The following is a 19,238-nucleotide window of genomic DNA, read 5'->3' as shown; positions in this document are numbered from 1 at the left end:
CTCCTGTACTAACCATATACATTCTGAAAGCACTGCCCAGTGACCCCTGGGACATGACTCTGAATGGACTCGGGGCCTCACGCTATCAAGATGGGTCTCTTTGGGAGGTGGGAAGACCAGCAGAAGGGGCTCCCCCTGTGGAGCAGCTGCCTTTTACCTGTCTGGGTGCGTCCCTGCCGTCTTGAAGGGCAGAAGAAGAAAGAGGATACTGAACCCAGAACTGGGATGAAGCCCATGCTGGTTCTTGGGGTGTCCTGGGCACTGAGTGGGTGGGTCAGGCCAGCCATCCCCTGCCTTTGGCGTGGCTGACAGTTTGCATAAATGCCTTTCACCTGCCAGGCATTCCTGTTCAGATATGTATATTGTTATGTTCTTAATTTGCATAAATGTAGTCACGGTGAGCTACAGTTTCTTTACTTACAGATACATTTCATTAGATAACTTTCTTTTTTCTTTTTTCTTTTTTTCCTTTTTTTAGTATTTTGAGACAGTTTCATTTTTATTTTTTGAGACTAGCTCAGGCTGGCTTTGACCCCAAAGTCTCAGCCTCCTGAGCGCTGGAATTACAGGCATGAGCCACCACGTCTGACTTGACTCACACTTTTTAATGCTTATATAGTATTTGAAGGTATAAGCAGTCTAAGCACACCACCCTGATGTGCCCCATCTTGTCTGAAGGTGGTGAGGAGACTACAAACCATTTGCAAGGACCCTGCGGTTTGAGGCTGCAGTCCTCCTAGTCCAGATAGCCTTCCTGAGCTTGATCTTAGATGGAGAACTCCCTCTCTCCAGCACGGCCTCCTACTTTCTACCTGACCTCACCTGGAGACTGTTTTTAGACTTAAGATGCCCCTAACCACAACTGATATATGGCCCTTAACACAGCTCCCTGCTAGCTCTCCCTTCCCTGCACCTATGTGACAATTAGGTACTGTGTTCCCGTTCATATGATAGGAGCATGCTGCCTAATGCAAATCAAGCATCCTTGACGTGCCTGGTTTCAACCAATTATGTACACCTATCCTGGGACACCCCCGCCCACTCCCCAAGGACTATATAGCTTTTGTTCTCCCCAAATAAAGTTGAACTATCTCCCTGAAGTGGCTCCCACAGGGTCATTCTCTGTCGTGCTCATGGCCTTCTGAGCCCTGTGCCTTGCCTTCTTCTCCTCCCACCTTCATGGGGTGGTGGCCAACAACGACAGCCCCCACCCCAGGGAAGAGGAGACCCGTAATTAAATATATCTTCCATTGATGATTATGCAAAAGTGCAAATGAAGTGTTATTGCCAATGGTTCATTATACACCTTTATATCTGTGGACCAGTGATTCTGGTGATTTGGCTTTGAAGCCAGCAGGGCTCTGGGCATTTATGGCAGAAGAAGAAGAAGAAGAAGAAGAAGAAGAAGAAGAAGAAGAAGAAGAAGAAGAAGAAGAAGAGAAAAGAAAGAAAAAGAAAGAAGAAAAGAAAAAGAAGAAGAAAGAAGAAGGACAACACTCTCCCTTTTCCTTGGAAGGAATTCAACTGCTGCCTGAGTCACAGCTGCCCTTGTGACATCATGGGACACCCTCCTTTGCTCTCTGTTCAGCCAACACTGGAGCAGCAGAGACCTGAGGGGATTTGAACCATCTACACCCAGTTCATGTGTGAACCATGGTAAGCAAGAGAAGGCAGACACATTATGCTTGTAATGTGTGTCCCCATAGATGTCTCACAACGAGGGGACCCTCTGATAGCTCAAGAGTCTGAGAAACAGCCAGGCGGGGATAGTATACACCTTTAATCACAGCACACGGGAGGCAGAGGCAGGTGGATCTGAGTTTGAGGCCAGCCCGGTCTACAGAGTAAGTTCAGGACATCCAAGGCTACACAGAGAAACCCTGTTTGGAAAATAACTAGGAAATAAAAAGTCTGGGAAGCTCTGGGAGTCAGGGATGTGTGGGGTACAGAACAGTGAGGGAGAGGTGGCACCCCTAACTTCTGTAATTGCTGACTACAGGGTGAGCGGCAGCCAAAGCCTGAAGACTCGAGTGCATCCACTGACAGTGTTTCTGAGGAGGAGCAGCAGTTGGTTGGTCTAGCCTCAGAAACGAAGAAGGCAAAGGTGGGCAAGGCAGCTTGGCCTCGGCGTCTCTGGCCCTTGCTGTTTGCATGGTACAGAGCTCAGAGCGGGAGCAGATGGTTTGCCCTTAGTTCCCTTCTGTCCCATTTCACTTCCAGGCTAAAATTCTGGTTCAGAAAAGGAAGCAGTTTTAATGTCGGTGTGAAATTGGGAAGACGATGACTGCTCAGACCAAGGGACGGGGGCCGAGTCTGGGAACGTGTTTGTGGAACGTAATAGCTAAGATGTAGGGATGTTTGCTTAGAGCTGTGTGTGTGTGTGTGTGTGTGTGTGTGTGTGTGTGTGTGTGTGTGTGTGTGTATGCTTCTGCACACTTGTCTGCCTGCCAGCTAAGATGAGAAGTGTGAAAGCCATGAGGAAGACAAACCAGGCCCGATGGTGCACACCAATAATCCCGGCACTTGGGAGGCGGAAGCACTAGGAAAGAGGTTACATAGACCTTGTCTCAACCCCGATCCCCACCCACCCCACCGCACCTACCCCACCCCCGAGCCCGTGTGTGCACCCACACAGGATGGGGACAGGGTGGGAAGAGAAAGGTAGAGGGAATAGGAACGAGACGATGAGAGACTGGACCTACACGAGTTGGAGAAAACTCAACCCGAGGATTCAGCAGGAGGAGGGAGAAGGGTGGAGGCGAGGGTGCGTCAAGGAAGAGAGGGACACGTGAACAAAGGGCACCGGGTTCTCTGGAAGTTCTAACGGGGAAGGGACCTGGTCCAGGGGAGCGGGGCGGGCTCAGCCAGGACATAACCGTTTCATGTGGATACGGGTCCCAGGTTTTGCTCTCAGCCTGTTAACCTAGTCCGTGGGGGGGGGGGGGGGGGGAGAAGCTGGAGTGCCAGGGCCAAGACTCAAGGAACAAAGTGAGCTGCTAGTGGCCCAAAGCCAGGACGTGACAGTGGCAGGACACTTAATCCAATATTCTGCATCGAGTCAGTGTCCTGACCGAGGCTATGAATTTCACCGGGAAAAGAGGGAGGGGCAGTTACGGATACGAAATCAGGGCTTTTCTCCGCACCTCCTTGTGCTGAAGTGGATGAGGAAATTCACTGAGTGTCCCCTCTTTTTTCTTGCAAGTTCCCCAAAAACCAGGAAACCGCCGAAAAGACCCCAGCTGTAAAGATCCAAGCTTGGTGGCGCGGCACACTGGTACGTCGGGCGCTGTTGCACGCAGCCCTCAGCGCCTGGATCATCCAATGCTGGTGGCGGCTGATACTGCCAAAGATTCTGGAGAAGAGGCGGCAGTCGCTCCTGGGTACCTTCCAAGAGCAGCAGTGGGCAGTGGTCAGGTTGCAGTCCTGGATCCGCATGTGGCGAATCCGCAGGCGATACTGCCAAGTGCTTAATGCTGTCCGAGTCATTCAGACTCACTGGAGGGGCCACACTTGCACTTCAGGCGGTGTCATCAAGGGCCGATACCGAATTACGGCCAGACAGCTGCATCTTGAGCTGGAGATCTTGCTGGGCTCCGGGCCTTGTATAGTGTCTGAGTGCATTCCCTTACCGTTAAAGCAGTGAGGCGGTACTACGCGCAGTTTCTCTGTTTGACAAGTTTCAGGGGGGCATGATGGGAGATACTTAGCGTTTTGTATACTAGCTCCGAGGAAGTGGCAACCCTGGGGGTTTTGTCTCCTTGCTGGACTGGCTATCATCCTCATCCTCGGCTTCTGAGTCTAATTTGACACTCAAACTGGAAACTGTCAAGGGAGTCCCACCAAATTCGTTTTTTTTTTGTTTTTTGTTTTTTGTTTTTTTTGGTTTTGGGTGTGGTTTTTCAAGACAGTGTTTCTCTGTGTGGGCCTGGCTGTCCTGGAACTCACTGTGTAGACCAGGCTGGCCTCAAATTCAAAGATCCACCTGCCTCTGCTTCCCGAGTGCTGGGATGAAGGATGAGTGCCACCCCTCCCAGCCCCACCGGATTCTTATTCCCACTTCTCCCTTGAGCCCAGAGGAGACCAGGTTCAGCTTTCTCCACATTTGGCCAATGGAGGAGGCTCTGCAGCTGTGAGTGTCCGGACCTCAGATGATACAGACCCAGGAGCTGAGGAAGTCTTTGTTTTCCTCTGCAAGGGATGATTCGGAGAATTATAGACTCTCTGAATGTCTCTTCCTGTGACATGCTTTCACACACACACACACACACACACACACACACACACACACACAGATGTAGACACACACAGACATACACACATACACATACACATACACATACAGACACACAGAAACACACAACAGACACACATACGGACATACACACATACATGCACACAGACACACACATACAGAGAAACACATAAAGACATACATACACACACAGACACACACCCAGAAACGCATACAGAAACATACACACACTCACACACACACACACATATACACACACATCCAGACAGATACACACACATATACATACACTTTCACACACACACACACACACACACACACACACACACACACACACACACAGTAAATGAAAGGGAAATATAAGAGTGAAATTAATGTCCTCAGTGGAGGGAAGAGGTTGCGTTAGGCATGAGATAACCACCATCAAAGAGCCATTAGAAAGGAACATGATAGGCCATTAACTGATGGGAAAAGCAGAGAGGACACACCAAGTGCAGGCTCATGAGTCTAACATTTGATGTGGAAGACCCCTTGGATTGTAGTCCAAAAGGGCAGAGAAATGTAAAGATTAGAAAAACAGCACCTCCCTTCCCAAAACAAAAGGCAGAGATGGACCAGTGCGGAGGTTCCAGGCACAGCCGAGTCCCTGGGGGGGGGGGGGGGAAGGTGAGGAAGGATGTCATTAAAGCATAGACAAGATTCCTAATGGGACTCACTGGCCCAAAAAAGATGGAGACAGATGGCGCTCCACACCAGTCACAGCACAAGGTCATAAAGAGATAAACAGGTTACCTATCCAGCAACCGTGTATCAGATTGGCATGGGTGCTCTCAACAGCAATGTGGGATGAGGGAAGAGTGTGGAGTGACCCCGTGCTCTGAAAGAGATCAAGGAGCCCTGAATGACCCCCAAATGCCACTCAAGTAGAACAAAGTGCAAAGCACTTTTTCTTTAGGCTGTGGGGGCGAGGGTGCTCATGTAGCTCATCTTAAGGCTAGCCACCTTTAATCCCAGCACTCGGGAGGCAGAGGCAGGTGGATCGCTGTGAGTTCGAAGCCAGCCTGGTTTACAAAGTGAGTCCAGGACAGCCAAGGCTACACAGAGAAACCCTGTCTCCAAACCCCTCCCCCCACCAAAAAGACTAGCCATGTATCTGGAGATGACCTTTGTACTGGTTGGCTTTGTGTGTCAACTTGACACGAGCTACAGTCATAGAGGAAGGAGCATCAGTAGAGGAAATGCCTCCATGGGATCCAGCAGTAAGGCGTTTTCTCCATTAGTGATCAACGAGGAAGGGCCCAGCCCATGGCGGGCAGTGCCATCCCTGGGCTGGCGGTCCTGGGTTCTGCAGGAAAACAGGCTGAGCAAGCCATGGGAAAGAAGGCAGTAGGCAGCATCCCTCCATGGCCCCTGCCTCAGCTCCTGCCTCCAGCATCCTGCCCTGCCTCACTCCTGACTTCCTTTAGTGCTGTGGAAATGTAAACGGAATAAACCCTTTCCTCCCTGACTTGCTTCTTGGTCATGTTTTGTCACAGCAACAGAAACTAAGACAACCTCGAACTTAGTCCTTCCCTAACCTTCCCCACTAGCCCCACTTTTTGTTTTGTTTTTTCAGTTTTTCGATACAGGGTTTCCTGTGTTAACCTTGGCTGTCCTGGACAGCTCTGTAGACCAGGCAGGCCTCGAGAATAAATCTCAGGTCTATCCTTGTGCAAGGAAGCATTTTACTTTTTCTCCCCAGGCCATCTCTGAAAGTATTTCTGGAGAGTTAACTCTGCGACATAGGCAAGCCCAGGAACATGATCATGACATAATAAGCATCAATGAACAGATGTGACTAAGATTTATTGTCACAACCAAACAAGATCTCTCTATATGTAGATTGCTATAAAACAGGAGTGCAGTCTCACATGACACCAACACAGGAGGTTGCTGGAGGCAGTGGGGAGCAATGGGACTCTGGGCTAAAGCTCCCCCACCTCCCCACTGACACAGGGTTTCTCTGTGTAGCCTTGGATGCCCTGAAACTTGCTCTGTAGACCAGGCTGACCTGGAACTCACAGAGATCCACTTGCCTCTGCCTCCCGACTGCTGGGATTAAAGGCGTGCGCCACCACGCTCAGCTTTAAGGTTTCCTTAAGTCTCTGTCGACTATCACGTTTCTGGTATGGGATTAGCAATGCTTTCTCGTGTGTGTACATGAGCATGTGTGTGCAGGTGACCGCAAAGACAAGAAGAGGAAGTCAGATCCTTGGAGCTAGAGTGACAGGCAGTTGTGCGCTGCCTGATGTGGGTTCTTTGGAAGAGCATCAAGTGTTCCTAACTACGGAGACACCTCTCTGGACCCAAGCCGACTTATAAAAAAAATACATTGCTTCAAGAGTATTATCTTGGGGCTGGAGAGATGGCTCAGCGGTTAAGAGCACTGGCTGATCTTCCAGAGGTCCTGAGTTCAATTCCCAGCAACCACATGGTGGCTCCCAACCATCTATAATGTGATCTAATGCCCTGTTCCGGTGTGCATGAAGACAGTGTACTCATATACATAAAATAAATAAATCTTTAAAAAAAAAAGAATATCTTGATGGAAAAATTAACTAACGTATCTTCATATCAAGACCAAAATAAGGTAATACAAAAAAATACAAAATTACCAATATACTTTATGCACACAAGAGGCAAAAAGTCAATAGAATATTAGCAAATCTAATTTTAACAGCATATACTAAATATTAAGTCTATATTATATATTGCATGTCCACACATACACCATGACTTAGTAGGCTTTATATCAGATATGCAGTTTCAATATTTGAAAACCAATCATTGTGACTTACTGTAATATTTGGGAATATTTAGCTTGTGTGTGCAATGCAATGGGGGCTGAAAGTTAATATTTTATTTCCTCTCCTCACAATCAGCTGCAAAGTTGAATGTGATGGTTTATGCCTGTAACCCCAGAACCTGGAAGAGGGAGACAGGCAGATCAAGAGTTCAAGGTCATCTTTAGCTTTACAAGTTCAAGGTCATCCTGCGCTTCCTGAGACTCTGTCTCAAAAGAGAAACAACAGAACCCTAAAACCACAGTGGAAAAAATCCATAAGAAATGCTTCTCTTGGGCCAGGAAAGATGGCGCATCCCTTTAATCCCAGCACTCGGGAGGCAGAGGCAGGGTCATCTCTGAGTTCAAGGCCAGCCTGGTCTACAGAGTAAGTTCCAGGACAGCCAGGGCTACAAAAAGAAACCCTGTCTCAAAACAAAACAAAACAAAACAAATTAAAAAAAATTCTTGCCTTGAGTGAAATATTACATATTTCACCTTTGAATTTTTTTTTAACATACATCTATGGTGTAAAACATTTGGTACCGCCAAACACATACACATCCATGAACATCCTATGTATATTGAGAATGCTCATCACTTGGGAGACAGTTCTATTAGACACCCCTTTTGATGGTTCCCTTAAATGTGTCATCACATCGTGGATTATTTCCATGCGAAGTGTGAATGGTTGGCCTTCAGTTGCTTGATAAATGCATCTAGACATGGAAACTACTCTCATATTTGCATGGAAAAACTGACCCACACTGGCTGCTGTTCCTATCATCTGAGCTTGGAATATACTCAGTGCAGATTTGGGTACAAGTGGATGCCTCACTTTTTTTTTTTGTTTGTTTGTTTTTTGTTTTTTTGAGACAGGGTTTTTCTGTGTAGCCTTGGTCATCCTGGACTCACTTTGTAGACCAGGCTGGCCTCGAACTCACATCGATCCTCCTGCCTCTGCCTCCCGAGTGCTGGGATTAAAGGCATGCGCCACCACGCCCGGCTGTGGATGCCTCACTTGTTTCAACTTTTGGTAGTGTAGGATGCACACAGCAAAGCCTGACATTACATGGGATTCAAAATTACTTCTTTTCACTATGACTTTGCCGGAGCACGAATGTTAGCTACAAGCCCCATGGTTTTGCTTTTTCTTCCCCTTTAAATATTATTTATTTTTATGTGCATTATTGGATGCATATCTGGATGAGGGTGCCAGATACCCTATAACTGGAGTTGTGAGCTGCCATGTGGGTGCCGGGAATTGAACCTGGGCCCTCTGGGAGACCAGCCAGTGCTTTTAACCACTTAGCCATCTCTTTAGGCCCCCATGGGTTTACTTTTTAAGTTTTGGGTTTAATTCATCAAGAAACACAAAGATGTGGGAAGAGAAAAAGATCTTTGTTATTATTTTGTTTTATGTGTATGGGAAAGTTGCCTGCGTGTGTGCCTGTGCCTGGTGCCCACAGAGGCCAGAGGAAGACATTGGATCTTCTAGAACTGAAGAAGCAGGTGGTTGTGAGCCGCCATGAGGCTGTTTGGGATCCAACCTGGTCCTTTGGAAGAATAAGTCAGTGATCTTAACCACTGAGCCATTTTTTTTCCCAGCCCCAGAGAAAAAGGTCTTTAAAAGGAAGAAGAAGAAGAGGTGAATAGAATATGTGTGACTTGAAACCAGAAGATGTCTACAGGAAGTGGGACCAGCTGGAGGGGACAGGGGGACAGGGGTGGTGAAGGCAAATTAACAAGAGCAAAGACCTGGTGTGGTGCACACGAATAGTCATGTACTTGGGCAGGAAAATGAGAGATTCAAGGACAGTCTCAGGTACTTACTGAGTCTGAGAGCAGCCTGGGCTACCCAGGCCCTGTCTCAAAAAACAAAAACAAACGAGCCCCCTCCCCCAAGAAAACCAAGAACAGGATTGGGGCCCAGTTGAAAGAGTGCTTGCAAGCTCCATGATCATAAAGACTTGAATCCAGTCCCTTAGTGCCCATTTAAAAGCTAGGAGTGAGGGGACTGGAGAGATGGCTCAGAGGTTAAGGGCACTGGCTGCTCTTCCAAAGGTCCTGAGTTCAATTCCCAGCAACCACCTGGTGGCTCACAACCATCTATAGTGAAGGCATACATGCAGGCATATATAAATAATAAATAAATCTCTTTAAAGAGCCAGGATTCAGGCAGGCATGGTGGTGCCTACCTTTAATTCCAGTGCTCGAGAAGCAGAGGCAGGCAGAGATCTCTGAGTTCAAGGCCAGCCTGGTCTACAAAGAGAGGCCAGGACTATAAGAGAAACCCTGTCTTGAAAAACCAAAAACCAGGAGTGGTGACCCAGGCTTGTTACTCCAGCACTGGGGCTGGATAGCCTGTTAGCCTAGCCGAATCAGAGAGCTCCAGGCCAACGAAAATCTAAAGACAGAAAAAAAAAAAAAAAAAAAAAAAAAGGCACGGCTCAGCAGGTAAAAGTGGTTGTCTTAACAACCCGAGTTCCACCCCCAGAATTAGTGTAGAAGAGCCAAATGCAGAGGTGTGCATATGTAATCCCAGTATTCCTACTGGGAGATGGGAGGCAGAGACAGGAGAATGTCCTAGAAGCTCATGGGTCAGATAGCCTAGAGCATGTAGCATGGTAGAAACAGAGAGACCCTATCTCAACAAAGTGGAAGGAGAGAGCTGACTACACACACACACATGTATGCACACACACACACACACATGCATACACACATGCGCGCGCACACACACAATGGGGGAGACTTAGGCAGAGTGGTGCACACCTTTGATCCCAGCACTTTGGAGGCAGAGGTAGGTGGATCTCTGGGTCCCAGGCCAGCCAGGACTATACAGTGAAATTCTGTCCTGGCACCCACACCGTGGCTCACAACTGTCTATAACTGTAGTCCTATGGGATCTGATGCCGCCTTCTGGTGTCCAGTTGTACAGGCAGACAAAACACCTTTATACATAAAATCAATCAATAAATTAAAAAACAAAACAAAACAACAACCCAAAATAATCCTCCTTCCCCCAAAACAAGACAACAATGAAAATCTAATTAAATAGCAACAACACAACCGAAGGAAGACGGCTTCTGAGGAGTTAGACCTAAAGTTGACCTACAGCTTTTATACATGCATGTACATCTGGTGCACATACATGTGCCCCTGTGTGCGCATGCACACACACACACAAACACACACACACACACCAAATCTCCTCACAAGAACAAAGTATGTATGAAAATGCCAAAGGAAACCTATTACTTTGCATACTAATCTTATTATATATTTTTATAATTTTAAAAATAAGATTTATTTATTTATGCATCTGGATGTTTTGCCTGTTGTATGCCTGTGCACCGCTTGTGGAAGTCAGAAGAAGGCGTCAGACGCCCAGAATTACAGCCAGTTGTGAGCTGCCATGTGGGGCCTCTGTAAGAGCAGCCAGTGCCTTTTTTTTTTAAACCCCTGAGCTATCTCCCCAGCCCCTTCCCTCACGCTAATTTTAAAAAATTCTAAAAAACCAAAAACTCTAAAAAAAAAAAAAAAAAAAAAAAAAAAGGAAAAGAAACATGAAGGTACCAGAACACAACTTCTCTTCAGTGTTGGGTTCTAGTAGCTACAGATGGATTTTTTTCTCACTCAGAAAATTTGAATCTTGGTTCAGTCAAATATTCCCACTGCTAAGCCACGGAACCCCGGGGTGGTTGGGCAGGGTAGCTCATCCAGTTTCTGACAAACATTAGTGGAATTGAGATGCCTAAGTCGATGATGCCAAGTAGTTTCCTAGTGGCATGCGACACGGAAGATTCCACGATTGTCTGTAGCATTTCTGTTAATGGATACGGACACAGTGAGAAGCCGGAGGCTTTAAGCACTGCGCACACTTGTTTGTTTGTGGTGCTGAGATCAAATCCCCCGGGGCCTTGCACAGGCTAAGGCAAGCATTCTGTCCTCAAGTGTCAGCCCGAGGCTTTCATTTCTTGAGCTTGTTCCCCCCCCCCCCACCTCACTTTTTGTCCCACTCCTATTTTCATTGCTATGGGGCTTAGCACTTCTAGGAAGAGTCCACGTCAAGTGGTGTTGGATTTTTTCCCCTTGCCTACTTCAACAGATATTCTCACATATATTTGTTTCGCACTTACTATTTATAGAGACTCCTTCGCAACCACTTCAAAGCTGGTGTTTGTCCTGACAGTGACAACAGCTGCGCTGTGTTGGTATGTCTGTCAACTCATTAAGAGCCAAAGAAAACCACTTGAAAACATGCTCCTTGTTTTGAAATTGACTATTGATGTTTCCCCCTCATGTCTTCAATTCTCCGAGCAGCTATTTTTTACTGAAAGGCTAATAATGCCTTTTTTTTTTTTTCTGGACACATTTGTTCAGCTGCGGCAATCAAACTGATTTAATTAAGCTTACTCCCGGTGATGGCGTTCCTTGTTTGGTTAGCAAATGAACCGGTATGGAAATTCATTTTCTTTGCAGTCTCATTTTCACATTTTAGTTTTTGAAAGGTTCTTCTGTGAAGAGATATGACATTGAGTATTTCCAACCTGTGTGTCTGTATACGATGTGCATCCAGTACCCTTGGAGGCCAGAAGAGGGTGTTGGAGTCACATAGATGGTTGTGAGTCACCATGTGCGTGCTGGGAATTGAAGCCAGCTCCTCTCTGGAAGAGCAGCCAGTTCTTGTAAACACAGAGCCATCCCTCCAGCCCTTTATCTTAGTTTCTTTTTCTTTTCTTTTCTTTCTTTCTTTCTTTCTTTTTTTTTTTTTTTGTGACTATGATAAAATCTCTTGCATAAAGCCCTTTAAGGATGAAAGAGGTTATTTGAGGGGCTGGAGAGATGGCTCAGAGGTTAAGAGCACTGACTGCTCTTCCAGAGTTCAATTCACAGCAACCACATGGTGGCTCACAACCATCTATAATGAGATCTGACGCCCTCTTCTGGCCTGCAGGCTATTCTGGCTCCCAGTTCAAGGCACAGTGCATCACTGCGAGGAAGTCAAGGCAGCAGGTCCCATTGCGTCTAAAAATCAAGAAGTAATGGATTAAGGCGAGCTGCTCTTCAGTTCCTCTGACTCCTTAACACAGGAGGGGACTCCCTCGCCTAGAGAATGGTCCTGCCCTAAACTAAGATGGCAGCCAGAGACCCATCTCCGAGGTGATTCTAGATTCTGTCATGTTGACAACACTAACTTTCACACCGATGTACAGTGATGGCCAAAGAAACTCCGTTTTATGCCAGGTATCCATCTTGGTAGCCACTAGCCACTTGCCTGACTCCAGTCCCTGGAAGATCAGTGACCCTCCCCAACCCAAAAATGTACAGTTGTGACTACCTACCTGTTATATGACTATGCAAATACCCAGAGATTGCTTTGAGTTGTCTTAACACCTAAACTTGGTATAACAGATCAGTTTTTGCTTGCTTGTGTAGGCATGGTGGTGCAAGCCTTTAATCCTAACACTGGGGAGGTAGAGGCAGGCAGATCTCTGTGGGTTCGAGGCCAGCTTGGTCTACAAAGTGAGTTCCAGGACAGCTAGGGTTGTTACACAGAGGAACCCTGCCTTGAAAAAACAAAACAAAACAAACAAACAAACAAACAAACAAACAAAAATCCTTTCTTTAATCCCTTTCTAATGGCACTCTCAAATCTGGCTCAGAGATTGTTCATTGTTCATTATCCTTCTCTTCTTCCTCTTCCTCTTCCTCCTCCTCCTTCGACCGAGCTTCTCTTGTAATCTTGGCTGTCCTGGAGTCAGTTTGTAGACCAGACTGGCCTTGAACTCACAGAGCTCCACCTGCTGCTGCATTCTGAGTGCTGGGATTAAAGGCGTGAGCCATCATGCCTGGCTTGATGACAAATTCTTTTAGCACAACTCTAGTGCTATTGTGTAATGTTTTGCCATTATTTTATAAGTATGACTATCTTTTCTTCTTGGCTTGATTTAAAAAAAAAAGATCTATTTATTTATTATTTATATTCTCCCTGCATGTGAGCCAGCAGTCCAGAAAAGGGCACTAGATCTCCTTAGAGACAGTTATGAGCCACCATGTGGTTGCTGGGAATTGAACTCAGGACCTTGGGAAGAACAGCCAGTGCTCTTAACCATCTTTCCAGCCCCTTTGTTTTTATGTTTTTTTATAATGTTATTTTTATTATTTATTTATTTTAGGTTTATTTATTTATTTTATGTATATGAATGGTCTATCTACATATACACCTGCAGGCCAGAAGAGGGCACCAGATCTCATTATGGGTGGTTGTGAGCCACCATGTTGTTGCTGGGAATTGAACTCAGGACCTTTGGAAGGTGCAGCCAGCGCCCTTAACCTCTGAGCCATCTCTCCAGCCCCTCCACTGTGGACTTTCATCTTCTGTTAAAAAAAAAAAAAATCCCTGCAATTTCAAGCTCTGTCTGATAGAAAACTCCAGAGTCTAGGGAAGACAGGTGCATATTAGAGTCGAGAGCAAGAATTCCATCAAACTTAAAGCCATGCAATGATCTGGAAATGTCAGCCTCCATCTTACCAAGATGTGCAAGTAATGAAAAAACACCACCATGCCAGCAGGGATAATGAGTCTTTAACCTTAGGAGGTGACCTACTGGAAGGTACCTTGCTTCCCAGGTACAATGGTCATGGCCTAAAAGTGCAACCAGAGAACAAGACCTCCCAGAGGCAAGGGTCTAGATCACCATCTCTCTCTCCTCTTGGCAGCCCGGGAAGAGATGCCCTCTGGGACAAGACCTTTTTGGACACAAGGTTCCATATAGTTCAGCCTGGCTGAGGAGACCAGAAACTGCTGCTTCTTCTTACCTCCCATCAGAAGAGCTGGGAATACAGGTATCCCATACCCAGCCAAAGAAGACATTTGTGTGTGTGTGTGTGTGTGTGTGTGTGTGTGTGTGTGTGTGTGTGTACGTACATGCACAAGTGCATGGTCGTATGCAGGCACATGAGTATGCACATATATTTTGTGCCTGCGGAGGTCTTGGAGGACAACCCTGGGTGTGATTCCTTAGCTGATGCCCACTTTTTTATTTATTGTTTTTTGTTTCATTTTTGGTTTTTTTGAGACAGCTCTGGCTGTCCTGGAACTCACTCTGTAGTCCAGGATAGTCTTGAACTCACAGAGATCTGCCTGCCTCTGCCTCCCAAGTGCTTAGGATTAAAGGCGTACACCACCACCGCCCTGCCTCACTTTTTTTAAATTTTGATACAAGGTCTCTCGTTGGCCTGTCGCTCACAGAATGGGCTAGGCTGTCTGGTAAGAAAGCCCAGGCATTTTTTTTGTCTCTTCTACCTCAGCAGCCCTGGGGTTACACACATGAGCTTCTGAGCCCAGTTACATTATGCAGGTTCTAGGGATCACACAGCCAGCACTTTAATAGCTGAACTCTATTTCTAGCCCAAAGGCATTATTAATTTTTAAAAATTATTTTATGTGATAGGCATTTGCCTGCTTGTACGTCTGTGCACAACATGTGTGTAGTGCTCACGGAAGCCAGGAAAGGGTATTGGCTTCTCTGGAACTGGAGTTACACATGGATGTGAGGCAGCCTATGAGTACTGGGGATTGAACCCAGGTCCCCTGGACAAGCACCCAGGGCTCTTAACCGCCGAGCCATCTCTCCAGCCACAAAGCAGCTTTCTGAAGGCACGAAAGCATACTGTGGCTGTTGTTGGTCTTCCTGGTACTCAGATGGAAGGGTGTCATGGGACTCAGAAGCCCAGGAACCACATAGCTCTGGAGTGGGACAGTGTCCCAATGTCACCCTGAGACACGGGAGCCCAGGAACCACATCGTTTGAGAGGAAGCCTTCTCTGGAGACACACTGCAGCTCCCAAGGGAGGGTTACCCCAAACCCCGGATGAGCTGAGGAGCTTAGAAGCCTGAGCCCCGCTCCTTCTCCAGCCCTTACAGCCCCCAAGGACTCGAGTGTGTAAAGAGGTGCATTATGGGGACTTGTAGATGGGGTGTAGTGGCTCCTCCCTTCATAGCCAATGACATCACACAGGGAGGGGCCGAGAACACTGGTGGTTGGAAGGCCTGGTGGTACTTATGCCATAGGTGCCCTTATGACATCATCACTCTCCTATGTACTCACTATGCTGAATTGGAGCTAGAGGAGTGCAGACCGGAGGGTGATGGGAACATCTAGCCCCTAACCATGGGTAATTCATAGTCTCTAGAGTGTTGAATGCTTTATAAGAGTGCGGTCAGCCCACTGCCCTCAGGCAGCACGCGGATAAGCATAACCAAAAACGTGGCCCCATATGAAATTGTAATCTTCCTTAAAATGCTGTGAGATTTGTGTGACTGATTTTGTTCTGTAACTCAATCATGTGGGTGTGTTTTTTTTTTTTTCCCTCGTGTGAACTTTGTAGATGATAATGCCAAAAGTTTGGACACACTCGATAGGGTATGGTAAATGTCTCCTAGTTACCGCAGGAAAGAATTCCCCCTCCAGGTCTTGTGTTGTACCAAAGGCCAGAAATAACTGGGTGTGGTGGTCCATGGCTTTTTTTTTTGGTTGTTTTTTGTTGTTGTTGTTGTTGTTTTTTTGAGACAGAGTCTCTCTGTGTAGCCTTGGCTGTCCTGGACTCACGTTGTAGACCAGGCTGGCCTCGAACTCAGTGATCTGCCTGTCTCTGCCTTCCAAGTGCTGGGATTAAAGGCGTGCGCCACCACGCCCGGCGGTCCATGGCTTTAATCCAGTGCTTGGGAAGGCAGAATCAGGAGGATTTCTACGAGTTCAAGGCCAGTCTGAACTGGATAGCCAGAGTTACATAGTGAGACCCTATTACATACAAACAAACAAATAAACAAGAAAGGCCAGAAATGGAGTTGATTTAGTACCAGGGAAAACATTTTTTATCTTCTCCCTTATTTTCCCTCTAAATACAAAAAGAGTTTAACATTTTTATTTATTATTTTTGGTTTTTTGTGACAGGGTTTCTCTGTTACACAGAAGCCTGACTGTCCTGGACTCTCTTTGTAGACTAGGCTGGCCTCAAACTCACAGAGATCCACCTGCCTCTGCCTCTGCCTCCTGAGGCGAGTGCCACCATGACCAGCCTGAGTTTTTTAAATTATTATCACAACAAGATAAAAGTAATCCAAATGTTCTGGAAGCTGAGGCAGACAAATTGCTACAAGTTTGAGGCTAGCCAGGGCTACATAGTGAGTTTCAAATCATTAAAATGAAGAAACATTGTAAATATGTTATGTGCTGTGTATGTGCACCCGTGTATGTTTGCAACGCTGTATGTGCTAACTAAAGTTTAAGCTGTTGATAACATGGGTGGGTGACAATTCTCTGATAGGTAGTTGAACAGAAGGTTCTGGATCCCAGGGAGGTGGTCCTGCACAAGTGAATCTTAAAAGCATTTGACTTAGCCGGGAGGGCGTGGTGGCACACACCTGTAATCCCAGCACTCTGGGAAGCAGAGGCAGGAGGATCGCTGTGAGTTCGAGACTAGCCTGGTCTACAAAGCCAGTCTAGGACAGCCAAGGCTACACAGAGAAACCCTGTCTTCAAGAACAACCAACCAAACAAAAAGAAACAAAAAGGGTTTTATTTCTAGACTGACCGTGTAGGCTTATGGAAAACTGGGGGAGGTAGCTAGGTCAGATGTGCTCCCATTTTTACGGACAGGCAAATGTCCAGATAACTCAGAGGTCAGGTTGATGTATCCATGCCAAATTAACCTGCATGTACCAGAGGCAGGCCAACCTAGCCGTGGCCCTGCAGGGTTCTACAGCTCAGGAATTTCTTTGAGAGAAGATCATAGAGAATCAGGATTCCTGTCTGGCACACCTGGAGCTTCCTAAGCGTCCTAAGCGATCTGTTCTCTTTTGCAAGGCCCAGAGCAGACTACCGCCATGGAAAAAACATCTGCAGCTGTGCTCATCCAAGCATGGTGGCGCGGCACACTGCTGCGCCGCTCGCTGCTGCATGCCGCTCTCAACGCGTGGATCATTCAATCCTGGTGGAGAAAGATACTGGCGACGATGCAGGAGGAGAGACGGCGGGCGGCTCTGGAGTTGTATGCTCAAAACACATGGGCAGCTGTCAAGTTACAGTCCTGGTTCCGAATGTGGCGCGTTCACCAACGATACTGTCGACTGCTCAATGCAGTTCGCATCATCCAGGTTTACTGGCGTTGGCACAGTTGTCACACTCGTGGCTTTATCCAGGGCGACTACGAAATCAAAGAAAACAAACTGAATATTGAACTTGAAATTTCCCTGGGCTCACAGGCTTGCAAGGTGCAGCAGTGCATAACCCTACCAATAAAAGAGTGATCAGGTCTGCCAAACCGTGTTCTCTATTCTCTGTCAGAAGCATTTCCAAGTCACTATTAGAGGCAGCATGGCTCTAATCACACAGGTGCCTGGCGAATCAGCTTTGAGGGACACTAAAGAGAACTCAGTGATGGAGGATGAGGATCAGGGATGGATTAGCAATGTCTGCCACGGGGAGGGGAGTTAGGATTTCAGGGTTGCCAGGTGCCTTTCAGTTCCGGGGTGAACATATAATTGGTCTCGCTTGACAACACAATATGGAAGCCTGTCTTTTGGGATTTTGTGTTCGCTACAAAATTTTAAGACTTTTTTTTTTTTTTAAAAATCACAGGTGAGACGGGCGTGGTGGCGCACGCCTTTAATCCCAGCACTCAGGAGGCAGAGGCAGGCGGATCACTGAGTTCGAGGCCAGCCTGGTCTACAAAGCGAGTCTAGGACAGCCAAGGCTACACAGAGAAACCTTGTCTCAAAAAATCAAAAAAAAAAAAAAATCACCAGTGAAAATATGACACAAACTCACCATTTAAAACTAGATTGAAAAATGTACTTACATTGTGCAATTGTCACATCTTGCATAATGTTCATCTTGCAAAGCTGAAATTTTCTACCCATGAAATAGTAATTATTTGAGAAATTTTCTCAGTCCTTGACCACTTGTTATCTGTCTGTCTGTATTCAACTTGCCTCCGGCTTTCTGGAGAGCCCAGAGAACTCATACAATACCTATGTTGTCGTGACTGGCTTGTTGCAGTTCCCCCAAGTTCATGTTGTAGCACGAGTTGAAAGGGAAAATCTTTAATTAGCATTAAAGCAACCAGAACAGCAGAGCTCTCTAACTCATAAGTGCAGGTCGACAGGTATGCTAGCCCAAGGTCCCAGATGATAAGTCACAAAGAATGCGGAGATAGGAGACAAAGGCCTATTGAGTGTTCCAGGGACCGGCTGGCCATAAAAGATAGGGAGGATACACAAGGACAAATTCCTGAGAGAAACAGGTACCGGACATGATCAAGTGAGTAATGAGCCAAGACCCCTCATCCGATCTTATGGTGTCTGCTTAATCCCCCCTTGAGGCCCGCACACAATGTTCCAGGTTTGAGTTTAACCAGATGTGTCGTTAGCTCAGATAAACATCTACCCTCGGGTTCCAAGAAAAACAGGAACCAAGGACTGTTCCCATGTGATTAAGTCTGAGCTTACCCCAGATCTGCCTACGCAATTTGCTGATGTTCAAATATTTGAAACAACCAATCGTGTGTGGCCGCGCCAAAACTTCCCACTCCCCCCGACCCTTGCCCATATAAACCCCTAACCCCTGGGCTTCTGGGTCGACCCCTCTGTCTCCTGCGTGAGATACGTGTTGACCTGGAGCTCCGCCAATAAACTACCTCGTGTGTTTACAGCAAGACGGTCGTTTGTGTGTCTTTGGGTGCGCACCATCCCAAGGCTTGAGTGAGGGTCTCCCTTTGGGGGTCTTTCAGTGTCAGGTTTCCTGTTTGAAGGCTGCGTAACAGCCCAGAGAATACCTATATTGCCTTGTATTCATCTGCTGCCTGATATGTGCCACTCTGCCTTTTGGGAGTTTGAACAATGAGGATATGGTCACAGATGGACAAATAGCCTTTTTCCTTCTTTTAAAGGATCACAGGTGTAAATCACCACACTTAGTTGTGGGGTTGTTTGCCTTTTTTTGTTTGCTTGTTTTGAGACAGGGTTTCTCTGTGTAGCCCTGGCTGCCCTGAACTTGCTTTGTAGACTAGGTTGGCCTCAAACTCCGCCTGCTGTGGGAAGGAGTGTAAGCTTTGTCACAGGTGAAAGCAGTCTTGGTGGGCTTTGCCGTTGGACAC

General features: G+C 46.8%; 2 protein-coding genes across 2 annotated transcripts; both read left to right on the top strand.

Moving 5' to 3' along the window:
* The first annotated feature begins 1,521 nt into the window (after positions 1–1,521).
* LOC311580280 (IQ domain-containing protein F1-like) lies at positions 1,522–3,667 on the top strand. The gene is made up of 3 exons (XM_084751710.1): positions 1,522–1,656; positions 2,000–2,104; positions 3,203–3,667. Exons 1-3 carry the CDS (start codon positions 1,654–1,656, stop codon positions 3,641–3,643), a joined length of 549 nt encoding a protein of 182 aa, XP_084607836.1. The 5' UTR covers positions 1,522–1,653; the 3' UTR covers positions 3,644–3,667.
* An 11,499-nt stretch (positions 3,668–15,166) lies between these two features.
* Positions 15,167–17,422, top strand: LOC311580281 (IQ domain-containing protein F5-like). Its single transcript, XM_084751711.1, has 2 exons — positions 15,167–15,257; positions 16,949–17,422. The coding sequence occupies exons 1-2, from the start codon at positions 15,254–15,256 to the stop codon at positions 17,389–17,391; spliced, it is 447 nt and encodes a 148-aa protein (XP_084607837.1). The 5' UTR covers positions 15,167–15,253; the 3' UTR covers positions 17,392–17,422.
* Positions 17,423–19,238: the final 1,816 nt, after the last annotated feature.

This window comes from Acomys minous (genome assembly GCF_964271855.1).
Source record: "Acomys minous genome assembly, chromosome: 13".
NCBI classification, from domain to species: domain Eukaryota; kingdom Metazoa; phylum Chordata; class Mammalia; order Rodentia; family Muridae; genus Acomys; species Acomys minous.
Note: the sequence above shows the minus strand (reverse complement) of the source record. Positions and strands in the feature narration are given on the sequence as shown.